Raw genomic sequence first — 19293 nt, forward strand, 5'->3', positions numbered from 1 at the left:
CCCACAGATCTCCGTCTCAACACTAAGACCCAGCTCCACTCAATGACCAGCAAGCTCCAGTGCTGAACATCCCATGCCAAACAACTAACAAGACAGGAACACAACCCCAACCATTAGTAGAGAGGCTGCTTAAAATCATAATAAGGTCACAGACACCACAAAACACACCACCGGAAGGGGTCCTGCCCACCAGAAAGACAAGATACAGTCTCATCCACCAGAACACAGGCACCAGTCGCCTCCACCAGGAAGCCCACACAACCCACTGAATCAAACTTACCCACTGGGGGCAGACACCAAAAACAACGAGAACTACGAACCTGCAGCCTGTGAAAAGGAGACCCCAAACACAGTAAATTAAGCAAAATGAGAGGACAAAGAAAATACACAGCAGATGAAGAAGCAAGGTAAAAACACACCAGACCAAACAAATGAAGAGGAACTGGCAATCTACCTGAAAAAGAATTCAGAATAATGAGAGTAAAGATGATCCAATATCATGGAAAGAGAATGAAGAAAATACAAGTAATGCTTAAAAAGGAACTAGAGGGCTTCCCTGGTGGCGCAGTGGTTGGGGGTCTGCCTGCCGATGCGGGGGACGCGGGTTCGTGCCCTGGTCCGGGAGGATCCCACGTGCCGCGGGGCGGCTGGGCCCGTGGGCCATGGCCGCTGGGCCTGCGCGTCTGGAGCCTGTGCTCCGCAGCGGGAGGGGCCACAGTGGTGAGGGGCCTGCGTACCGCAAAAAAAAAAAAAAAAAAAAAAAAAAAAAAAAAAAAAGGAACTAGAAGAACTAAAGAGCAAACAAATAATGATGAACAGCAAAATAAATGAAATTAAAAATTCTCCAAAAGGAATTAATAACAGAATAACTGAGGCAGAAGAACAGATAAGTGACCTGGAAGATAAAATAGTGGAAATAACTACTGCAGACCAGAATAAAGAAAAAAGAATGAAAAGAATTGAGGACAGTCTCACAGACCACTGGGACAACATTAAATGCACCAATATTTGAAATATAGGGGTGCCAGAAGAAGAAGAGAAAAAAAAGGGACTGAGAAAATATTTGAAGAGATTACAGTTGATAACTTCATTAGTATGGGAAAGGAAATAGTCAAAGAAGTCCAGGAAGCACAGAGAGTCCAATACAGGATAAATCCAAGGAGAAACACGCCAAGACACATATTACTCAAACTATCAAAAATTAAATACAAAGAAAAAATATTAAAAGCAGCAAGAGAAAAGCAACAAATAATATACAAGGGAATCCCCATAAGGTTAACAGCTGATCTTTCAGCAGAAATTCTGCAAGTCAGAAGGGAGTGGCAGGACATATTTAAAGTGATGGAAGGGAAAAACATACAACCAAGATTACTCTACCCATCAAGGATCTCATACAGATTTGACAGAGAAATTAAAACCTTTACAGACAAGAAAAGCTAACAGAATACAGCACCACCAAGCCAGCATTACAACAAATGCTAAAGGAACTTCTCTAGGCAAGAAACAAAAGAGAAGGAAAAGACCTACAATAATAAACTCAAAAACAACTAAGAAAATGGTAATAGGAACATACATATCAATAATTAACTTAAATGTAAATAGATTAAATGTTCCAACCAAAAGACATAGACTGGCTGAATGGATACAACAACAAGACCCATAAAAATGCTGTCTACAAGAGACCCACTTCAGACCTGGGAAACATACAGGCTGATAGTGAGGGGATGGAAAAAGATATTCCATGCAAATGGAAATCAAAAGACAGCTGGAGTAGCAATTCTCATATAAGACAAAACATATTTTAAAATGAAGACTATTACAAGAGACAAAGAAGGACACTACATAATGATCAAGGGATCAACCCAAGAAGAAGATATAACAATTGTAAATATTTATGCACCCAACATAGGAGCACCTCAATACATAAGGCAAATACTAACAGCCATAAAAGGGGAAATCGAAAGTAACACAATCACAGTAGGGGAATTTAACACCCCACTTCCACCAATGGACAGATCAACCAAAATAAAAACAAATAAGGAAATACAAACTTTAAATGATACATTAAACAAGATGGACTTAATTGATATTTATAGGACATTCCATCCAAAAACTACAGAATACACTTTCTTCTCAAGTGCTCATGGAACATTCTCCAAGATAGATCATATCATGGGTCACAAATGAAGCCTCGGTAAATTTAAGAAAATTGAAATCGTATCAAGTGTCTTTTCTGACCACAATGCTATGATACTAGATATAAATTACAGGAAAAATATCTGTAAAAAATACAAACACATGGAGCCTAAACAACATGCTACTAAATAAACAAGAGATCACTGAAGAAATCAAAGAGGAAATCAAAATATATGTAGAAACAAATGACAATGAAAACACGGTGGCCCAAAACCTATGGGATGCAGCAAAAGCAGTTCTAAGAGTGAAGTTTACAGTAATACAGTCCTACCTCAAGAAACAAGAAACATCTCAAACAAACTAAACTTACACCTAAAGCAATTAGAGGAAGATGAACAAAAAACCCTCAAAGTTAGCAGAAGGAAAGAAATCATAAAGATCTGATCAGAAATAAATGAAAAAGAAAAATGAAGGAAATGATAGCAAAGATCAATAAAACTAAAAGCTGGTTCTTTGAGAAGATAAACAAAATTGATAAACCATTAGCCAGACTCATCAAGAAAAAAAGGGAGAAGACTCAAATCAATAGAATTAGAAATGAAAAAGGAGAAGTAACAACTGATATTGCAGAAATACAAAGGCTCATGAGAGATTACTACAATCAACTCTATGCCAATAAAATGGACAACCTGGAAGAAATGGACAAATTCTTAGAAAGGTATAACCTTCCAAGACTGAACCAGGAAGAAACAGAAAATATGAACAGACCAATCACAAGCACTGAAATTTAAACTGTGATTAGAAATCTTCCAACAAACAAAAGCCCAGGACCAGATGGATTCACAGGTGAATTCTATCAAGTATTTAGAGCAGAGTTAACACCCATCCTTCTCAAACTCTTCCAAATTATAGCAGAGGGAGGAACACTCCCAAACTCATTTTACGAGGCCACCATCCCTCTGTTACCAAAACCATACAAAGATGTTTAAAAAAAAAAAGAAAATGACAGGCCAATAAACGCAAAAATCCTCAACAAAATACTAGCAAACAGAATCCAGCAGCACATTACAAGGATCATACACCATGATCAAGTGGGGTTTAGCCCAGGAATGCAAGGATTCTTCAATATATGCAAATCAATCAATGTGATACATCGTATTAAAAAACTGAAGGAGAAAAACCATATGATAATCTCAATAGATGCAGAAAGAGCTTTTGACAAAATTCAACACCCATTTATGAAAAACACTCCTCAGAAAGTTGGCATAGAGTGAACCTCCCTCAACAAAATAAAGGCCATGTATGACAAACCCACAGCCAACATCATTCTCAATGGTGAAAAACTGAAACCATTTCCTCTAAGATCAGGAACAAGACAAAGTTGCCCACTCTCACCACTTTTATTCAACATAGTTTTAGAAGTTTTAACCATAGCAATCAGAGAGGAAAAAGAAATAAAAGGAATCCAAATCGGAAAAGAAGAAGTAAAACTGTCACTGTTTGCAAATGACATTATACTATACATAGAGAATCCTAAAGCTGCTACCAGAAAACTACTGGAGCTAATCAACGAATTTGGTAAAGTAGCAGGATCCAAAATTAGTGCACAGAAATCTCTTGCATTCCTATACACGAATGATGAAAAATGTGAAGGAGAAATTAAGGAAACACTCCCATTTACCATTGCAACAAAAAGAATAAAATACCTAGGAATAAACCTACCTAAGGAGACAAAAGACCTGTATGCAGAAAATTATGACACTGATAAAAGAAATTAAAGATGATACAAACAGATGGAGAGATATACCATGTTCTTGCATTGGAAGAATCAACATTTTGAAAATGACGATACTACCCAAAGCAATCTACAGATTCAATGCAATCCCTATCAAACTATCAATGGCATTTTTCATAGAACTAGGACAAAAAATTTCACAATTTGTATGGAAACACAAAAGACCCCGAATAGCCAAAGCAATCTTGAGAAAGAAACACGGTGCTGGAGGAATCAGGCTCCCTGGCTTCAGACTATACTACAAAGCTACAGTAATCAAGGTAGTATGGTACTGGCACAAAAACAGAAATATAGATCAATGGGACAGGATAGAAAGCCCAGATATAAACCCACACACCTATGGTCAGCATATCTTTGATAAAGGAGCAAAGAATATACAACGGAGAAGAGAGAGCCTCTTCAATAAGTGGTGCTGGAAAAATTGGGCAGCTACATGTAAAAGAATGAAATTAGAACACTCCCTAACACTATGCACAAAAATAAACTCAAAATGGATTAAAGACCTAAATGTAAGGCCAGACACTATAAACTCTTAGGGGAAAACATAGGCAGAACAGTCTATGACATAACTCACAGCAAGATCCTTTTTGACCCACCTCCTAGAGAAATGGAAATAAAAACAAAAATAAACAAGTGGGACCTAATGAAACTTAAAAGCTCTTGTACAGCCAAGGAAACTATAAAAAAGACAAAAAGACAACCCTCAGAATGGGATAAAATATTTGCAAACAAAACAACTGACAAAGGATTAATCTCCAAAATTTACAAGCAGCTCACGTAGCTCAATATTAAAAAAACAAACAACCCAATCCAAACATGGGCAGAAGACCTAAATAGACATTTCTCCAAAGAAGATATACAGATTGCCAACAAGCACATGAAAGAATGCTCAACATCACTAATCATTAGAGAAATGCAAATCAAAACTACAATGAGGTATCACCTCACACCAGTCAGAATGCCCATCATCAAAAATCTACAAATAATAAATGCTCGACAGGGTGTGGAGAAAAGGGAACCCTCTTGCACTGTTGGTGGGAATGTAAATCGACACAGCCACTATGGAGAACAGTATGGAGGTTCCTTAAAAAACTAAAAATGGAACTACCATATGACCCAGAAATCCCACTACTGGGCATATACCCTGAGAAAACCATAATTCAAAAAGGGTCATGTACCACAATGTTCATCGCAGCTCTATTTACAATAGCCAGGACATGAAAGCAACCTAAGTGTCCATCGACAGATGAATGTATAAGGAATATGTGGCACATGTATACAATGGAATATTACTCAGCTATAAAAAGAAATGAAATTGAGTTATTTGTAGTGAGGTGGATGTGCCTACAGTCTTTCATACAGAGTGGAGTAAGTCAGAAAGAGAAAAACAAATACCGTATGCGAACACATATATATGGAATCTAAAAAAAAAAAAATTTTTTTGAAGAACCTAGGGGCCGGACAGGAATAAAGACACAGATGTAGAAAATGAACTTGAGGACACGGGGAGGGGGAAGGGTAAGCTGAGACGAAGTGAGATATACACTACCAAATGTAAAATAGATGGCTAGTGGGAAGTAGCTGCATAGCACAGGGAGATCAGTTCGGTGCTTTGTGACCACCTAGAGGGGTGGGATAGGGAGGGTGGGAGGGAGATGCCAGAGGGAGGTGATATGGGGATATATGTATACGTACAGCTGGTTCACTTTGTTATACAGCAGTGACTAACACAACAATGTAAAGCAATTATACTCCAATAAAGATGTTAAAAAAATGTACACAAATAAACATGTGTTGACTGATTAAAAAAAAAAAAAGATGACAGCCTCAAAGACAACACCTAGCATGCATATTGAGTACTGAGGCAGAGTCATTATTACTGGAAAGGTCTTTAAAGCAGTGGTTCCAAAAGAGGGTTTGAAAGAGATATATCATAAGGTACTATTTGAGGTGAGGGTAAGGGCAGACAGTGAAAGCATCGGTTCTAGAAAGTTCTCACGTGACTGCTGCATACCTGCTTCTGAGAAACATTGCTTTAGATGCTGCTCACCTGTAAGTGGCCCAAACATTAGAATCATCTGCAGCAGTAGTTATCCAAATGTGGTCCCCAGACCAGCAGCAATAGCATCACATGGGGACTTGATAATAATACAAATTCTGGGGGCCTGCTCAGAACTACAGATTTAGAAGCTGGGTAGGAGTCTTGTAACCTGTATTTTAACAAGTCCCCCAGGTGGTTATGATGCATACAGTTAGAGAACCACTGCACTAGCATACAACCAAATGGGCTCTGAAGGGCAGTGAAGGAAATTATCATCTTTAAAATACCCAGCAGACTCAGAGGAGGAAGTTCCCCTCAAAATTAAATTTTACCTGGGGCATGTCCTACTGCTACCTAGTTAAAAAAATGTTTTTAATGGGATTCCCTGGTGGCATAGTGGTTAAGAATCCGCCTGCCAATGCAGGGGACACGGGTTTGAGCCCTGGTCCAGTAAGATCCCACATGCCACGGAGCAACTAAGCCCGTGCGCCACAACTACCAAGCCTGCGCTCTAGAGCCCATGCGCCACAACTACTGAAGCCCATGTGCCTAGAGCCTGTGCTCTGCAGCAAGAGAAGCCACCACAATGAGAAGCCCGAGCACTGAAACAAAGAGTAGCCCCCGCTTGCTGCAACTAAAGAAAGCTTGCATACAGCAACGAAGACCCAACACAACCAAAAATAATAAATAAAATAAATAAATTTATAAACAAAAAGAGAAAATGCATAATAAAAAAAGACCCTTCACAATCCAGCCCCAATTAAATAAAAATGTTTGAAATCTTTTTCCCCTTCCACTTTTATTTATAAATGATGACCTTTTCAATGGCTCCTTGGCTGATGGTTTGTGTGGGCAGCATCAGAGTAGCATCTCCTGAGTGGACGCCTGCATCTTCCACGTGTTCAGAGATGGCATGGGAGATGACCTGGCCAAAAGAAGATTTGCAAAAGAAGTGTCAGCTCTTCTTCAATGAATCTACTGCCTGACCCATCCCCCTAATTCTAACAGATGCCTCCAGCATTGAGCAGTTTCTTTGCTAAGTTTCTGATGAGAGGAGTAGAAAGAGCTGCATAGGTAGCGTCACCAAGCCTCCCTGTGCAGTGACAGATCATCTCTAAGGGCAGCTGAGAGTGTCTGAAAGCTTACCTCCCTCTTCCATTGATTAGAATAGTTATTAATACCAGGAAAAGAAGGCAACTAAGCCAACTCATAATGACTTTTAAAAATGGATAGGAAAATAAAGCATTCGGGGGGCACTGGAGATAGCTTTATCTTTTCCTTCCAGGTTAAGTTTTAAACACTGGAAAAGAAAAGATGGGAGAGGTCAATATCTAGCTTAGGTAAATGTCATAACTTAGATGGATCAGAAAGAAAATGTAAGAGCTAAAGATCAAGAGATCTTTATCAGCCCCACACTCTAACCAACTGAGCTAACTGGCCACCTACAAGAGATCTTTAAACTGAAATTTGAGACAGGAAGGAAGCAAGAGGAAAATATTCTTGTCCTCTTTTAGAGGTAAGAAAACCAAGGCAATATAAGAATAAATAACCCAAGTACATGTGACTGCTATGTGACCAAGTCAGGATTTTGAACACTTATCTGTCCGATTGCAAAGTTTACGGTCTCAACCACAATAACCTGAATGTTAACAGTATGTGTGTCTTTGGAAAATGATAAAGCTGAGAGTGGGGGAGAATAATAGGGTGGTTGTAAAAGACTTAAATAAATTACAGTGAAGATTTGTTTATCAGATTTATAGATGCTTTAAAGCAGAGTGACATTTGAGTCCCAGTACTCCTGCTGTCACTTATGAGTTCTGTGACCTGCGTGAGATACCTTATCTCCTTAGCCTTGGTTTCTGATAAGATAGGAATAACAATGGTATCTGCCTCACAGAATGTTTGTAAGGATAAAACAGAACACATAAACAGTGCCTGGCATGATATTTAGTGCAGAGTCAGCGCTCAAATTTTTTACACTGTCTAGAAATGGGGAGGCAACACCTCACCGAACTCTGAAAAAAAGTTATATGTCTGAAGTACTAGGTCCACGTCTGAGTGTGACTGTTTAAAAGTTATGTGAATAACCTGGAACATTTCCAAAAGAAGGAGTCCAGGATGATAAGCAATGGTCAAGGTCTAAGAGAATCTTAGGGCAGGAGCATATCCTAGCAAAATGGAACCAAGTCAGGCCAACTGACCAGCATTACTTTACCAGCACAATATTTGAAAAAACATAAATATCTGTAGGCCAGTCTTACATTCTCCACTTCCACATTGGTATGATCACATTCCTCTTATTTTATACCTCAGTCTCAAATACATAAATGTTCAAGTGGGAAAGAATATACATATGCTCCATAACTCTGGAGGCCAGCAGGTCAGGGATGAAAATTCTAGGGAAGCAGATCTTAGTTCAAGAGAAGGAATATATTAGATGTCCAAGAAGTAAAAGCAAAACCAAAACAAAACAATATATATATGTCATCTTACAACTTTTTATGCTCTGTATAACCAAGAGTTAAACAGAAAGCAAATGACCACTTTCCAGGGTTGCTGTGAAGAAAATTCTCATCCTTGGGGAGTAAGGGGTTGAAATAAATGATATCTAAGGGTGCTTAAACTCTAGATTATACGATAAGAGGTCATCCTTACTATATATATAGTATTTTTTTGAAACAACCTTGATTTGAACTGTTAATCTGGAAGAGAAAAAAAAAAAAAAAGACCAAAACAAAGAAACAAAAAAAGCTTTAACATGCTTTATTAGTACAACTTGAAAACTAAAGGAAAGAATTCTTATACTTTCATTTCTCCCTTAAGTTTGAGGCATTCATTGTATTAGTGATACAAGATGTGATATGGTAAGCCAATTTTATGTTATTATCTTTACCCACCCTACTCTGTTTAGTTTTGCTTTTATTAACCCAATAAAAAGGAGAAGGATGGAAAAATCAAGAGAGAAGAAAAACTAGGGATTCAATTAGGAACTTCAGAAAGAAAAGTACTGGATGTTTTTCTAATATCCATTGAAACAAAAAAGGAAACACCAAGACAAAAGAAAATGAGAGAGAAAATCTATTCAAAAAGAACGAGTACAGGATGATAATTTTTAATATCATCAAAGAGAAATTCTAACAGTATGAAAAGCAGAAGATATGATACCCATGACACATCAACTGAATTGTCAGTGAAATGGAACAATTTTTTTTGACTGAGCAGACTTGTCCATTATTTTTAGAGACCTGTTTTGTAGAAATCACGAACTCTAATCTGAATTAACATTTCTAAATTGCCAAGAAAAAAATTCTGATGGGAAGGCAGGAAGAGGGGGTGGGAGATAAAGCACTTACTCTTCCATCTCTGCCAACAGCATCCATTTCCACTTCCCGGGCCCCCTCAATAAATTTTGTCAGCACCACTGGGTGTTCCTGTCACCGAGGAAAACAGAAGGGCAGAAACTTTAGTTGAAATTACATGTATGGGGTCAAATAAATCGTGTACCTTAAGTCAGTACCACGGCAATACTTGAAAAAAAAAAACAATGGTCAACATACTACACAAACTCATTAGCCAGTTTGTTTGGTAAGAACACGGTCATTCTCTGCTAACAGTGAGGAAGAGGAAATCTTTCTCCAATTTTCAGTTCTCAGTGAATTGAACATGAGTTTTGAAATTTCAAACATCGACTTCTAGGTGAGTTAGAGAAAAGAGGAGGCTAAGGAGAGGGCAGAATGAGGTTGCTTTTCTGTCTCCAGAGTTATAAATAGCTCTCTATTTTATTTATAATTATATATCAGTATTGGTTCAGGTTTTTCCTCTCTTCCTACACTTATCTTTTCTAAGCACTACAATGCCCTCCATTAGTTCTCTGTATGAGAATTGTGAATGAACTTAGAAGGAGAGCAGCATTTTGTTTCAGTTTTATTAGGCCAAAGATGGAATTATTTACATGGAATTGACATACTTTAAATCACTTCTAAAGTGTGACATTTGTGACTGCAAAATCAAACATTTTTCTGTATAAATCTTAAAATGTTCTCCCTCTCTCAGCTGTTTCAGACCCCTTATTATTCTTGATGTTCTTCCCACACTCAGTTCCTTCACGACAGTGCTGCAATGCCCTCCGCAGCTTGATCACTAGGTGCTTTTCCAGACTAAAAGAAGTGGTTGAATGAAGGCCTCCAGGGTTTAGGCATCTCTTCTCCCCTGCCCCAGGCACCAGCAACCGGCACCACTTGCTGTTTTCTTACCAGACCCTGTCTTTACCTGTCTCCATGCCTCTCTTCCACAAATGCACTCCACCTTCTCTCCTCAGCTTCATCTTTCAAATTTCAACCCATGCTTCAAGGCCTAGCTTCAATGCCACCTCCTCCCTGAAGGCTTCTCTGAACATGTCTTTTTGCTCTGAACACTAACTCCTTTTGGCCACTACCTTGGAGTTTATCATCTTATGCATATGTGTTAAATATATCTAAAATACAAGCAAAAATAAACAAATGGGACCTAATTAAATTCAAAAGCTTTTGCACAGCAAAGGAAACCATAAACAAAACGAAAAGAAAACCTACAGATTGGGAGAAAATATTTGCAAATGATGTGACTGACAAGGGATTAGTCTCCAAAATTTACAAACTGCTCATGAGGCTTAATATCATCAAAAGAAGCAACCCAGTCAAAAAATGGGCAGAAGACCTAAATAGACACTTCTCCAAAGAAGACATACAGATGGCCAAGAGGCATGTGGAAAGATGTTCAACATCACTAATTATTAGAGAAATGAAAATCAAAACTACAATGAGATATCACCTCACACCAGTCAAAATGGCTATCAGCAAAAAATCCACAAACAATAAATACTGCAGAGGGTGTGGAGAGAAAGGAACCTTCCTACACTGTTGGTGGGAATGTAAATTGGTACAGCCACTATGGAGAACAGTATGAAGGTTCCTTAAAAAACTAAAAATAGAGCTACCATATGACCCTGCAATCCCACTCCTGGGCATACATCTGGAGAAAAAGATGGCCCAAAAGGATACACGCACCCCAATGTTCACTGAAGCACTGTTTACAATAGCCAAGACATGGAAGCTACCTAAATGTCTATTGACAGATGAATGGATAAAGAAGATGTGGTATATTTATACAATGGAATATTACTCAGCCATTAAAAAGAATGAAATAATGCCATTTGCAGCAACATGGATGGACCTTGAGAGTGTCATACTGACTGAAGTAAGTCAGACAGAGAAAGAGGAATATTGTACAATATGCCTTACATGTGGAATCTAAAAAGAAATTATACAAATGAGCCTCTTTACAAAACAGAAACAGACTCACAGGCTTACAGAGCGAACTTATGGTTACCAGGGGGGAAGGATGGGGGGAAGGGATAGTCAGGGAGTTTGGGATCAACATGTACACACTGCTGTATTTAAAATGGATAACCAAAAAGGACCTACTGTATAGCACAGGGAACTCTGCTCAATGTTATGTGGCAGCCTGGATGGGTGGGGAGTTTGGGGGAGAATGGATACATCCATATGTATGGCTGAGTCCCATTGCTGTGCACCTGAAACTATCACAACATTGTTAATCGACTATACTCCAATATAAAATAAAAAGTTAAAAAAATGTAATATATCTTATGTCCTTTAACAGAACATTTTAAATAGAAGTGAATTTTGTAAAAAAAATTCAAAATAACCAATGTCTCAAGCCATAAATAAGCTTCTCTCTTCTTAAATTTATTATTAAATGAAGAAATTTCCCCCACTTCCTTTTCTTCAAAGTCCTATCGGACATGGAAAATTTTTTTCATCTCTGTTTCTCTTTTTTAAAATATTGGATGTTGACTGTTGGCAGGCCTGGTAGAGCTGTGTTGAGACTTACGTGGGAATTTTTCCATATATTATAATAACAATATAACTGCAAACAAAGATAAAGTTTAACAGCTGTCTTAGTCTCTCTAGTCCAGCCTAAGACAGGGGTTCTTGTTCAAGTGATATATTGAGGGAGTGAGAAAAGCAGGATGGGGCAGCAGGAAAAAACTAGGAAGTTCGTGGTCTCAGTGGGGACTGGATTTGGCCTTACCACAGAGGGAGCTCTGAGTTGCAGCACAGAGTAAGTCCCATCTTAAGGCAAAGGGCAGTCACTGTCCAGCATTTTGAGCGTGGTAGTAAGGTGAGGTATCTTGCCTCCTGGCTGACAGAGGCTCCCATTTGACTGAGAATAGTTATCCTGAGAAGTATTGCTAGGAGGTGTCATCAGCTACCACAGCAGTTGGGGGATGGGTGCCCCCACTGGTAAAGGGATCTAAGGGGGGCAACAACAGCATCCTCCATCCTGGCCAATTGAACACATTTATGAAATAGTCCTTAATATGTTGAGGAAGAAAATTTCTTAATACATTTCAGTCTTTCAGCAACATTATACATTGTTGGCCCTCTTAAAGCACTTCTTTCCTTAGGTGTCCATGATCACCTTTTCATATTTCTTTCTCAGGCTCCTTTGTGGTTCTTTCTTCCCTGCTCAGCCATTAAATGCCAGTACTCCTTTCATCTCTGTCTTAACTGTTCCTTTTCCTCTATACTATCCCAGGTGATTGCTTCCAATCTCAAAACTTCAATTACAATGATACGCTATTGACTTCCAAATCTATATCTACATCTCTGTCTTTAGCCACGATCTTGATCTTCAATTCCAATTCTATGTAACCCTCTGCTTTCAGAACATCTCTACTTGGACTTCTCACAGACATCTCACATTCAAAAGGTCAAATATTACATATATGATTTCCCCCTCTAAAATTTCTCCCTGAAGTGTTCCTTGTTTCAATAAATGGTACCACTGTCCATCCAGCTGTCTAAGGCAGAAACTCAAGAATCATCTCTTATCCTCTCTCACCCTCCACCTCCATCCATTCAGAACCTCAATACACATTCTCAATATTTCTAGAACACATGCACTTCTCTCCATTTTTACTACCATTACTCTGATCCAAGGCACTGTCATCTCTACCCTGAGCTATACAACAGCCCCTTAACCTCCTCCCATGAATTCAGACTTGTCCCAGATTTTACTCTCTATACCATAGAAGAGTGATCTTTCTTTTTTTAACTTTCAATTGCTCTTTTTTTTTTAGTTTAAGTATAGTTGATTTACACTATTGTGTTAGTTTCAGGTATGCAGCATAGTGATTCAGTATTCAGAAAATATGACTAAAATCCACCTCAGTATATAACTGACAAGGTTCTCTTTATCTGCTCCTTGTCTTTCTGCTTTCTACCATCGTTATAATCAACACTCCTCACCATGTTTGGCATCCTAGCCATATAAGTGAATGCTTTATCAGTTTCTAGAAACTTCATGCTCTTTCTCAGCTTCAGGCCTTTACATATGCTGTTCTTTCTTCCTACTCACACACAATGTAAACCTTTTAACTCTGAATCAACCATTTGGAATCAATTTAAAAGTCCCTTCTTCAAGGACTGGACCCTGATACTTTTACACTCTCCTTCAACATCATGTATTTTCTCTATTGCAATGCTCATCATATTTAATTATAATTATTTGATGTCTGATGTCCCTAGTAAAGAGAGTCCTCTGTGAGACTATCTTTTCATGAATGTAACCCCTGATACTGAGAACAATGTCGTTATATAGCAGGTGCTAAATATGAATGGATACATAAATAGATCAATGATTAATGGGGGCTAGTTTTACTCTAGATTCACTGAATTGAGAATCTCAGATTCTGCTGTAGTTTGATGGGGAGACTTGAACCAGAAGTACTCCATTAAGACACCTCTATTATAAAACTTTGGCCCTGTAAGGATTCTATCCACCTGCTAGCAGAAAAAAAATATTTTAAAAATATTCTACCAAGTAGAGGCCCTATAAGATACACTGTCCCAGACAGAGAACACCTGCCTCATCACTCACATGAGACCAGCTGGGTCAGGCTGCTGGTTTCTCAAAAGATGAGTGTGGCAGGACCCCTTGCAGGGAGTGAGATAGAGAAGAGGACAGTATCTCACTCCAGAGCACATTAATGAAAACTGGCCCTTTGGAGAGAGTCCCTCCTCAGTTATCTGACTTTCACACAAAAGTGAATTCAAAATCCACTTGGTTTCTTTTTTATACTCTGTCTCTTCTCACTCTTTATCCTTATGCACTCTTTTCACTGACCAAATTTCCTTGGGGAGCAACTGCCACGCAGAAACAAAGCCCAGCTTCATGTGTGCAGGAACAGTCCATGCTCTTTATTCCTCTTTCAAATGCCTCTGATTTCACTCTTTGGCTCCCTCCAAACTCCACTTGCCTAACATCAAACTCTTCTCTATGAGTTGTGTTTTCTCTCTCTCTCTCCTTTTTTTTTTTCTTTTAGCCCTATCTAGCTTTTGAAAGCTTTTAAAAAGAAAACATTACTTTTATCCTCTACAGTACAAGGTCTGCAGATCAATAACCCCACTGGGTAAATCTTAAATGGATTACACTCAGGTAACGCCGAAGGAGAACGTAAAAGCTGGGACAGTGGAGAAAGCTGGTTGAGTGAACACAGAATTATAAACATATTTATTAACTTACAAATGGAATGTACCAAAATGAAAAAAATCAATAGGTGAGTGAGGGGATTTACTATTGAAGTTGCAGGATTGACTAAGGCAAAGAAAGGCTCTCCAGGTGTGAGAATTAAAAATCAGGGAAGCCTTCACTTGTGTGTGATGACAATGCTTGGGCTGCCCTTGAGGCTGGGAATCCCATGGATAACTTGACCAGCAACTAACTCATTAACAGACAAGTTTGTGCTTATGCAGCCTTGCTCTTGGAGACTAAAATCGTATAAATCTCTGTTCTGATCAAATATTCACTGGTCTTCCTCTTCTTCCACTAACCCTAAGGATCGAAATATAATTAAATGCATATGTGTTTTCTCATTTCTATATTTAGGACTATAATGGGTAGAAGAAAAAAGGAAAAACATCATAACATCCTGTGCAAAGAAAAACAACATAAAAACAAGGTAGCAATGAACAGAAAAGGTAAAAGTCACCAGAAGGAAATAGGACACTACCTGAGAGACTCTAGTGGCCTCCTCTAGGAATTTTTTCATCTCATCCTCGGAGAATACCACATTCATGGCAGACCCACTGGGTAAGGAGGGGGAAAAAAAAGAGGTCAGTTTCTTTTACCACTTCAGAAGTAAAGCATGCTAGAATTGATTGCTTCTCAGAACAGTTCCAGGCAACCTCTAGTTCCAGACTAGGCTAAATAAGAAGGTGTCTCTTTCTACATTGAGACTTTATGTAATCAACAGGACAATCAACCAAAGTAAAAAGTCCCCAAAGTTGGGGACGAGGAAGGGGGGTGGGACATGTGATAATGCCCAAAGAGAACCATGGTAGCTCTTAGCAGTGGCACATCCCCACGGTCCAGCCTTTCTGATTTATTGTTTTAACTCTCTTCTGGTTCCAGGTAACACTTATACTGTAACAGGATTCATCCCAGGATCTAGCTTTCTAAACTTGTGTCTTCAGAGTTCATTACCCATAGCTGATCTTAACCCACAACTATGCTGTCAAAGCAGGTCATTCTACTATCTCAGCTGGGTTACTAAACAATCAACTTTTTAGTAACATTTGCAAATATAATGTATGGTATCTGACTGAAATGTATTCAGCTGTGTCCTTTCAAATTCTTGAGAAAGAATACTATCTGAAATCAATTTACTCCGAATTTTGGCATTTTCAGAGTGGGATGGGAGGGGAGGAAAGAAGGAAGACTAAGCAGAAGGGAAGAAATAAGGAAGAAAAATATCACTTTCCACTTCCTTTTAAAAGTAACTTTTTCTTTACGTTTGCTACTATATTGCAAATTTTATGCTTGAAGAGCTTTCAATTTCTTCATCTATTTAAGACATGAAGGCTAAGGTCCTAATGACGCTGATAATTCACAGTATAGGGAACTAAAAGAAAGATACGGATCGCAATGATGTGAGGGAGCACAGTAGTCAGAGTGACCCCCCCTTGAGTGCCTGTGTTGTTTAAATTAACGTACATTAACACCTCAGAGAAGCAGTAGTATTGGACTGTGGTTTACACAGAATGTCACTTAAAGAAAAAGGAAAGTTTCCCACCTCACTTGAAATTTTTCATTATTTTAAAGGATCCCATCTCACATTCCATTTACACTTTCAAATTGTGCACAACAAATGACGTTTCTCTTATTAGCCCCTGTTCAGTGAAGTAGCTCTTTATATGTGGTAACATCTGAAGAGAGTGACAGTTGACGACTTCTCCTTTGATGACAGAACTTAGTTTCAAAGTTTATTATAAAAGACACTGTACATGAACTCCAACATTGTAATTCATTTATTTAAAAAATCTAATCTCAAAAAAAATAAATTCAAACCATAGGCACCATCGGAAGGTGCTGACAACTGTCAAAGATAAGCTGTCATTTCTGGGTATCAGAGAACAGATGCTGGTGAGAGATATCCCAAGTTTGTTTTGTTTTGTTTTTTTAAATTGTCCTCTTCTCTAATGTAAAGCTATCCTCTTCCATTTGGCAAGGAGATGCCCTAAGCCATGCTCCTAAGATGTAGGATTGGAGACACTGTGTTGTCACTCCCTGAAGGAAAAGCATTAGGCTGAAGAGCTGTGCACAGGTCTTCACTCTGGCTGTGTTGTTATGGGGATTGTCGATGGATTTACAAATTACTACACATCAAAGCCTAGTGCTGTTAGCATACAGAATGCAGTTCTGTGTCTCCTGACTTTTAAATAATAGTTTTAGAAAACAATATATTACCTCAAAACATAGGAAGGTCTCAACAAGCAGGGGTAGCCCACTGACTTCGCAAATTCCAATGCCTCATTCTAATTAATAGAAACAACAACAACAAAATGCATGAATAGTTTAAAATATTCAATAAAAATGCAGAATGGTATCGTTAGAACAAGTGGTAACCCAACTCCTTTTATTCTTTCTCCCAAAAGACACCACTAAAATGTAAACTGGACACCAAAATACATAAAACTTCTAGTTTCTAATTCTAAATATCAAGTCTAGTTCAAAAATAGTTTGAACTTCTTTCCATTGTTGGAATCAGTGAGAATACTCCTATCAATTTATAACCAGCATTTAACTGCAATCATGGAAATTCAGCAACTTTAAAGTAAATTCACTGAGCATAGTGCATTCTCTCTGCCCTGCAGTTAGCATCTGCGGTAGTTAACATTTAGGTTACGACTCTTCAAAATGGAACATTAAAAACAGACTCGTGTTTCTCTCCTTACCAAAGTGTTAACAGCTTTCCATGGTGCCTGAGACACCTTCAGCTCATCCAAGACAGCTGAGAAGATGGAGCGATCCTCAGCCCTGTCGATCTGCAGAGGGCTCGTGCCCATGATCTTGACACCGTTCTTGTACAGGGGGACTGCCAGGTTGTTTGGAATCTGGCCCCCGACTGATATGATACAGCCACCACATGCCTGAAAAATATGTCCTCGATATCAGCCACTGGATAATGAACAACTATGCTAATACGGCCTCTGTTGCCTTCCTGAGAATGCTGAATGAACATGACTGTGATATTTTCATTATTCCCATCAATGAATATATTGTTATGCCACAAAGAGGTAAACGGATTTAGTCCTGACTTTCCAGGCACTTACCTGCTAAAGGCTTTGTAAGACTCCCATACAACTAACTACACATGATAACCATGTAAGACTCCCATAAAACTACACGTGATTACCGTGCACGACTTCCATACAGCTGCATGTAAACGTGTGACATTTGCATATGTGGCAATTAAAAGAAAATTAAGTCAATGAACATTTCCATCCTGTATTTTACATTATAATCAACTAATTCTTGAACTACTGTTGTAATTTCTTAAACGGATACAGATCTCTCCTTTTAACATTCCCCTCTGCTGTTCCTCTCCACCCCAGCACTTCGCATTCAGATTAATCATTCAAAAGACTGCTTCACCAAGTTACTCTTATACTCGGAGTTCTCCAAAGGTTTCCTTTGCCTAAAGGATATAGTGTTAACTCATTACCACTGGGGCCATCAAGACTTTCCAATCTTATCTATGATCACTGCTGTCAGCCCCAGGAAAACTACCTACCCACTGTCCCCACCTTCATGCATTCCCACCAGCAAGCTTTCTCACCTCCACATAATCTTTCCCTGCCTGTTTCCTTTCTCCCTTCTCCTTTCCCTTATCAATTTTCTAACCATCCCTAAAGTCCAGTCTAAATCCTACCTCTCATTGTGACATCTTGCCTCCTTTACTGCTGCTTGGTACCTGTCTACAGTACCCAGAACTCATTTTAATTCCTATTTCCTTACTATTTGCCTTACAAGCAGTCCCTGAATCGTTAAACTTAATCTCCTATGAGCAGTCAAAACTTCAAGATTTTTTTCTTAAAAGCCCACCAAATCTCAAATGTTCTTGAGACTAGTGCTATAGAGGTGAGGGTGAGCCAAAGAGGGATGGTGGGGAATTGGGTTTGGACTTAAGTCCCTCCTCTTCTTGGTTCCCTCCGTGAAACTCTCCCTGAGGTTCAATCTTCTTGTCTGTAAAATTAGGATAATACCTGCCTACTTCATAAGGTTCCTATGTATGTAGATCAAATAAGATAATAAACATTAAAGGTGTTACTACATTATAAGACATTATTATTTATATTAGAAAATATTACAATATCTGATAGGCCATTGATCTGGGCGTAATTTGTGTTTGCTTTAATGACCTACTAATGAATGTTGCTGAAGGAATACCTATGTGCCAAATGTATTTTGTCATTATTTGAAGTTATTCTGAAATATTTTTTAAAGGGATGAAGCTCATTTCTCTCTGATAAGAGAAATTACATACTGCCTAAGCAAACACCCTGCAATTGAGTGCTTAAATTCATTGTAAACATTATGGAAAATAACAGTCCACATTTCTGCATATTTATAAGTACACTTAAACTGCTTTTATCGTCATTTTTTATGTTCAATATCCATTTTTTGCAAAACCTTTAATAAATATTTTTCTCTTAACTATAGTATTTTTATTTGCTTATTATTTTTAGTTTATTAGCAGCATTAATATTTTAGAAGCCTAGAAACGAATTCCTCAATTAAATATATAGAAAAGTCTCTTATGTGAAAGACTTCAAAATAAATTCTAAAATTAAGGGAGAAGTAGCCAGTTAGCAAATATCAGAGTCAATTGGACTAAATAGGTACTTACAGTTGAATAAAAAGGCTCTAAGTAATAAATATATCAATATTTTCAAAAATAACTCTATGGAATTGA

General features: G+C 38.3%; 1 protein-coding gene across 1 annotated transcript in view; it reads right to left on the reverse strand.

The window, feature by feature from the left end:
- CPS1 (carbamoyl-phosphate synthase 1) overlaps positions 1 to 19293 on the reverse strand; it is a 142800-nt gene that overhangs the window by 20089 nt on the left and 103418 nt on the right. Inside the window, exons 26-30 of the mRNA XM_060151307.1 lie at positions 17273 to 17467; positions 16785 to 16852; positions 15049 to 15124; positions 9326 to 9403; positions 6790 to 6897 (exon numbers count right to left, since the gene is read on the reverse strand). Coding sequence (XP_060007290.1) covers positions 6790 to 6897; positions 9326 to 9403; positions 15049 to 15124; positions 16785 to 16852; positions 17273 to 17467 — 525 coding nt within the window. The remainder of the gene's footprint in view (positions 1 to 6789; positions 6898 to 9325; positions 9404 to 15048; positions 15125 to 16784; positions 16853 to 17272; positions 17468 to 19293) is intronic.

This window comes from Lagenorhynchus albirostris, chromosome 6 (assembly GCF_949774975.1).
Source record: "Lagenorhynchus albirostris chromosome 6, mLagAlb1.1, whole genome shotgun sequence".
Lineage (NCBI taxonomy): Eukaryota > Metazoa > Chordata > Mammalia > Artiodactyla > Delphinidae > Lagenorhynchus > Lagenorhynchus albirostris.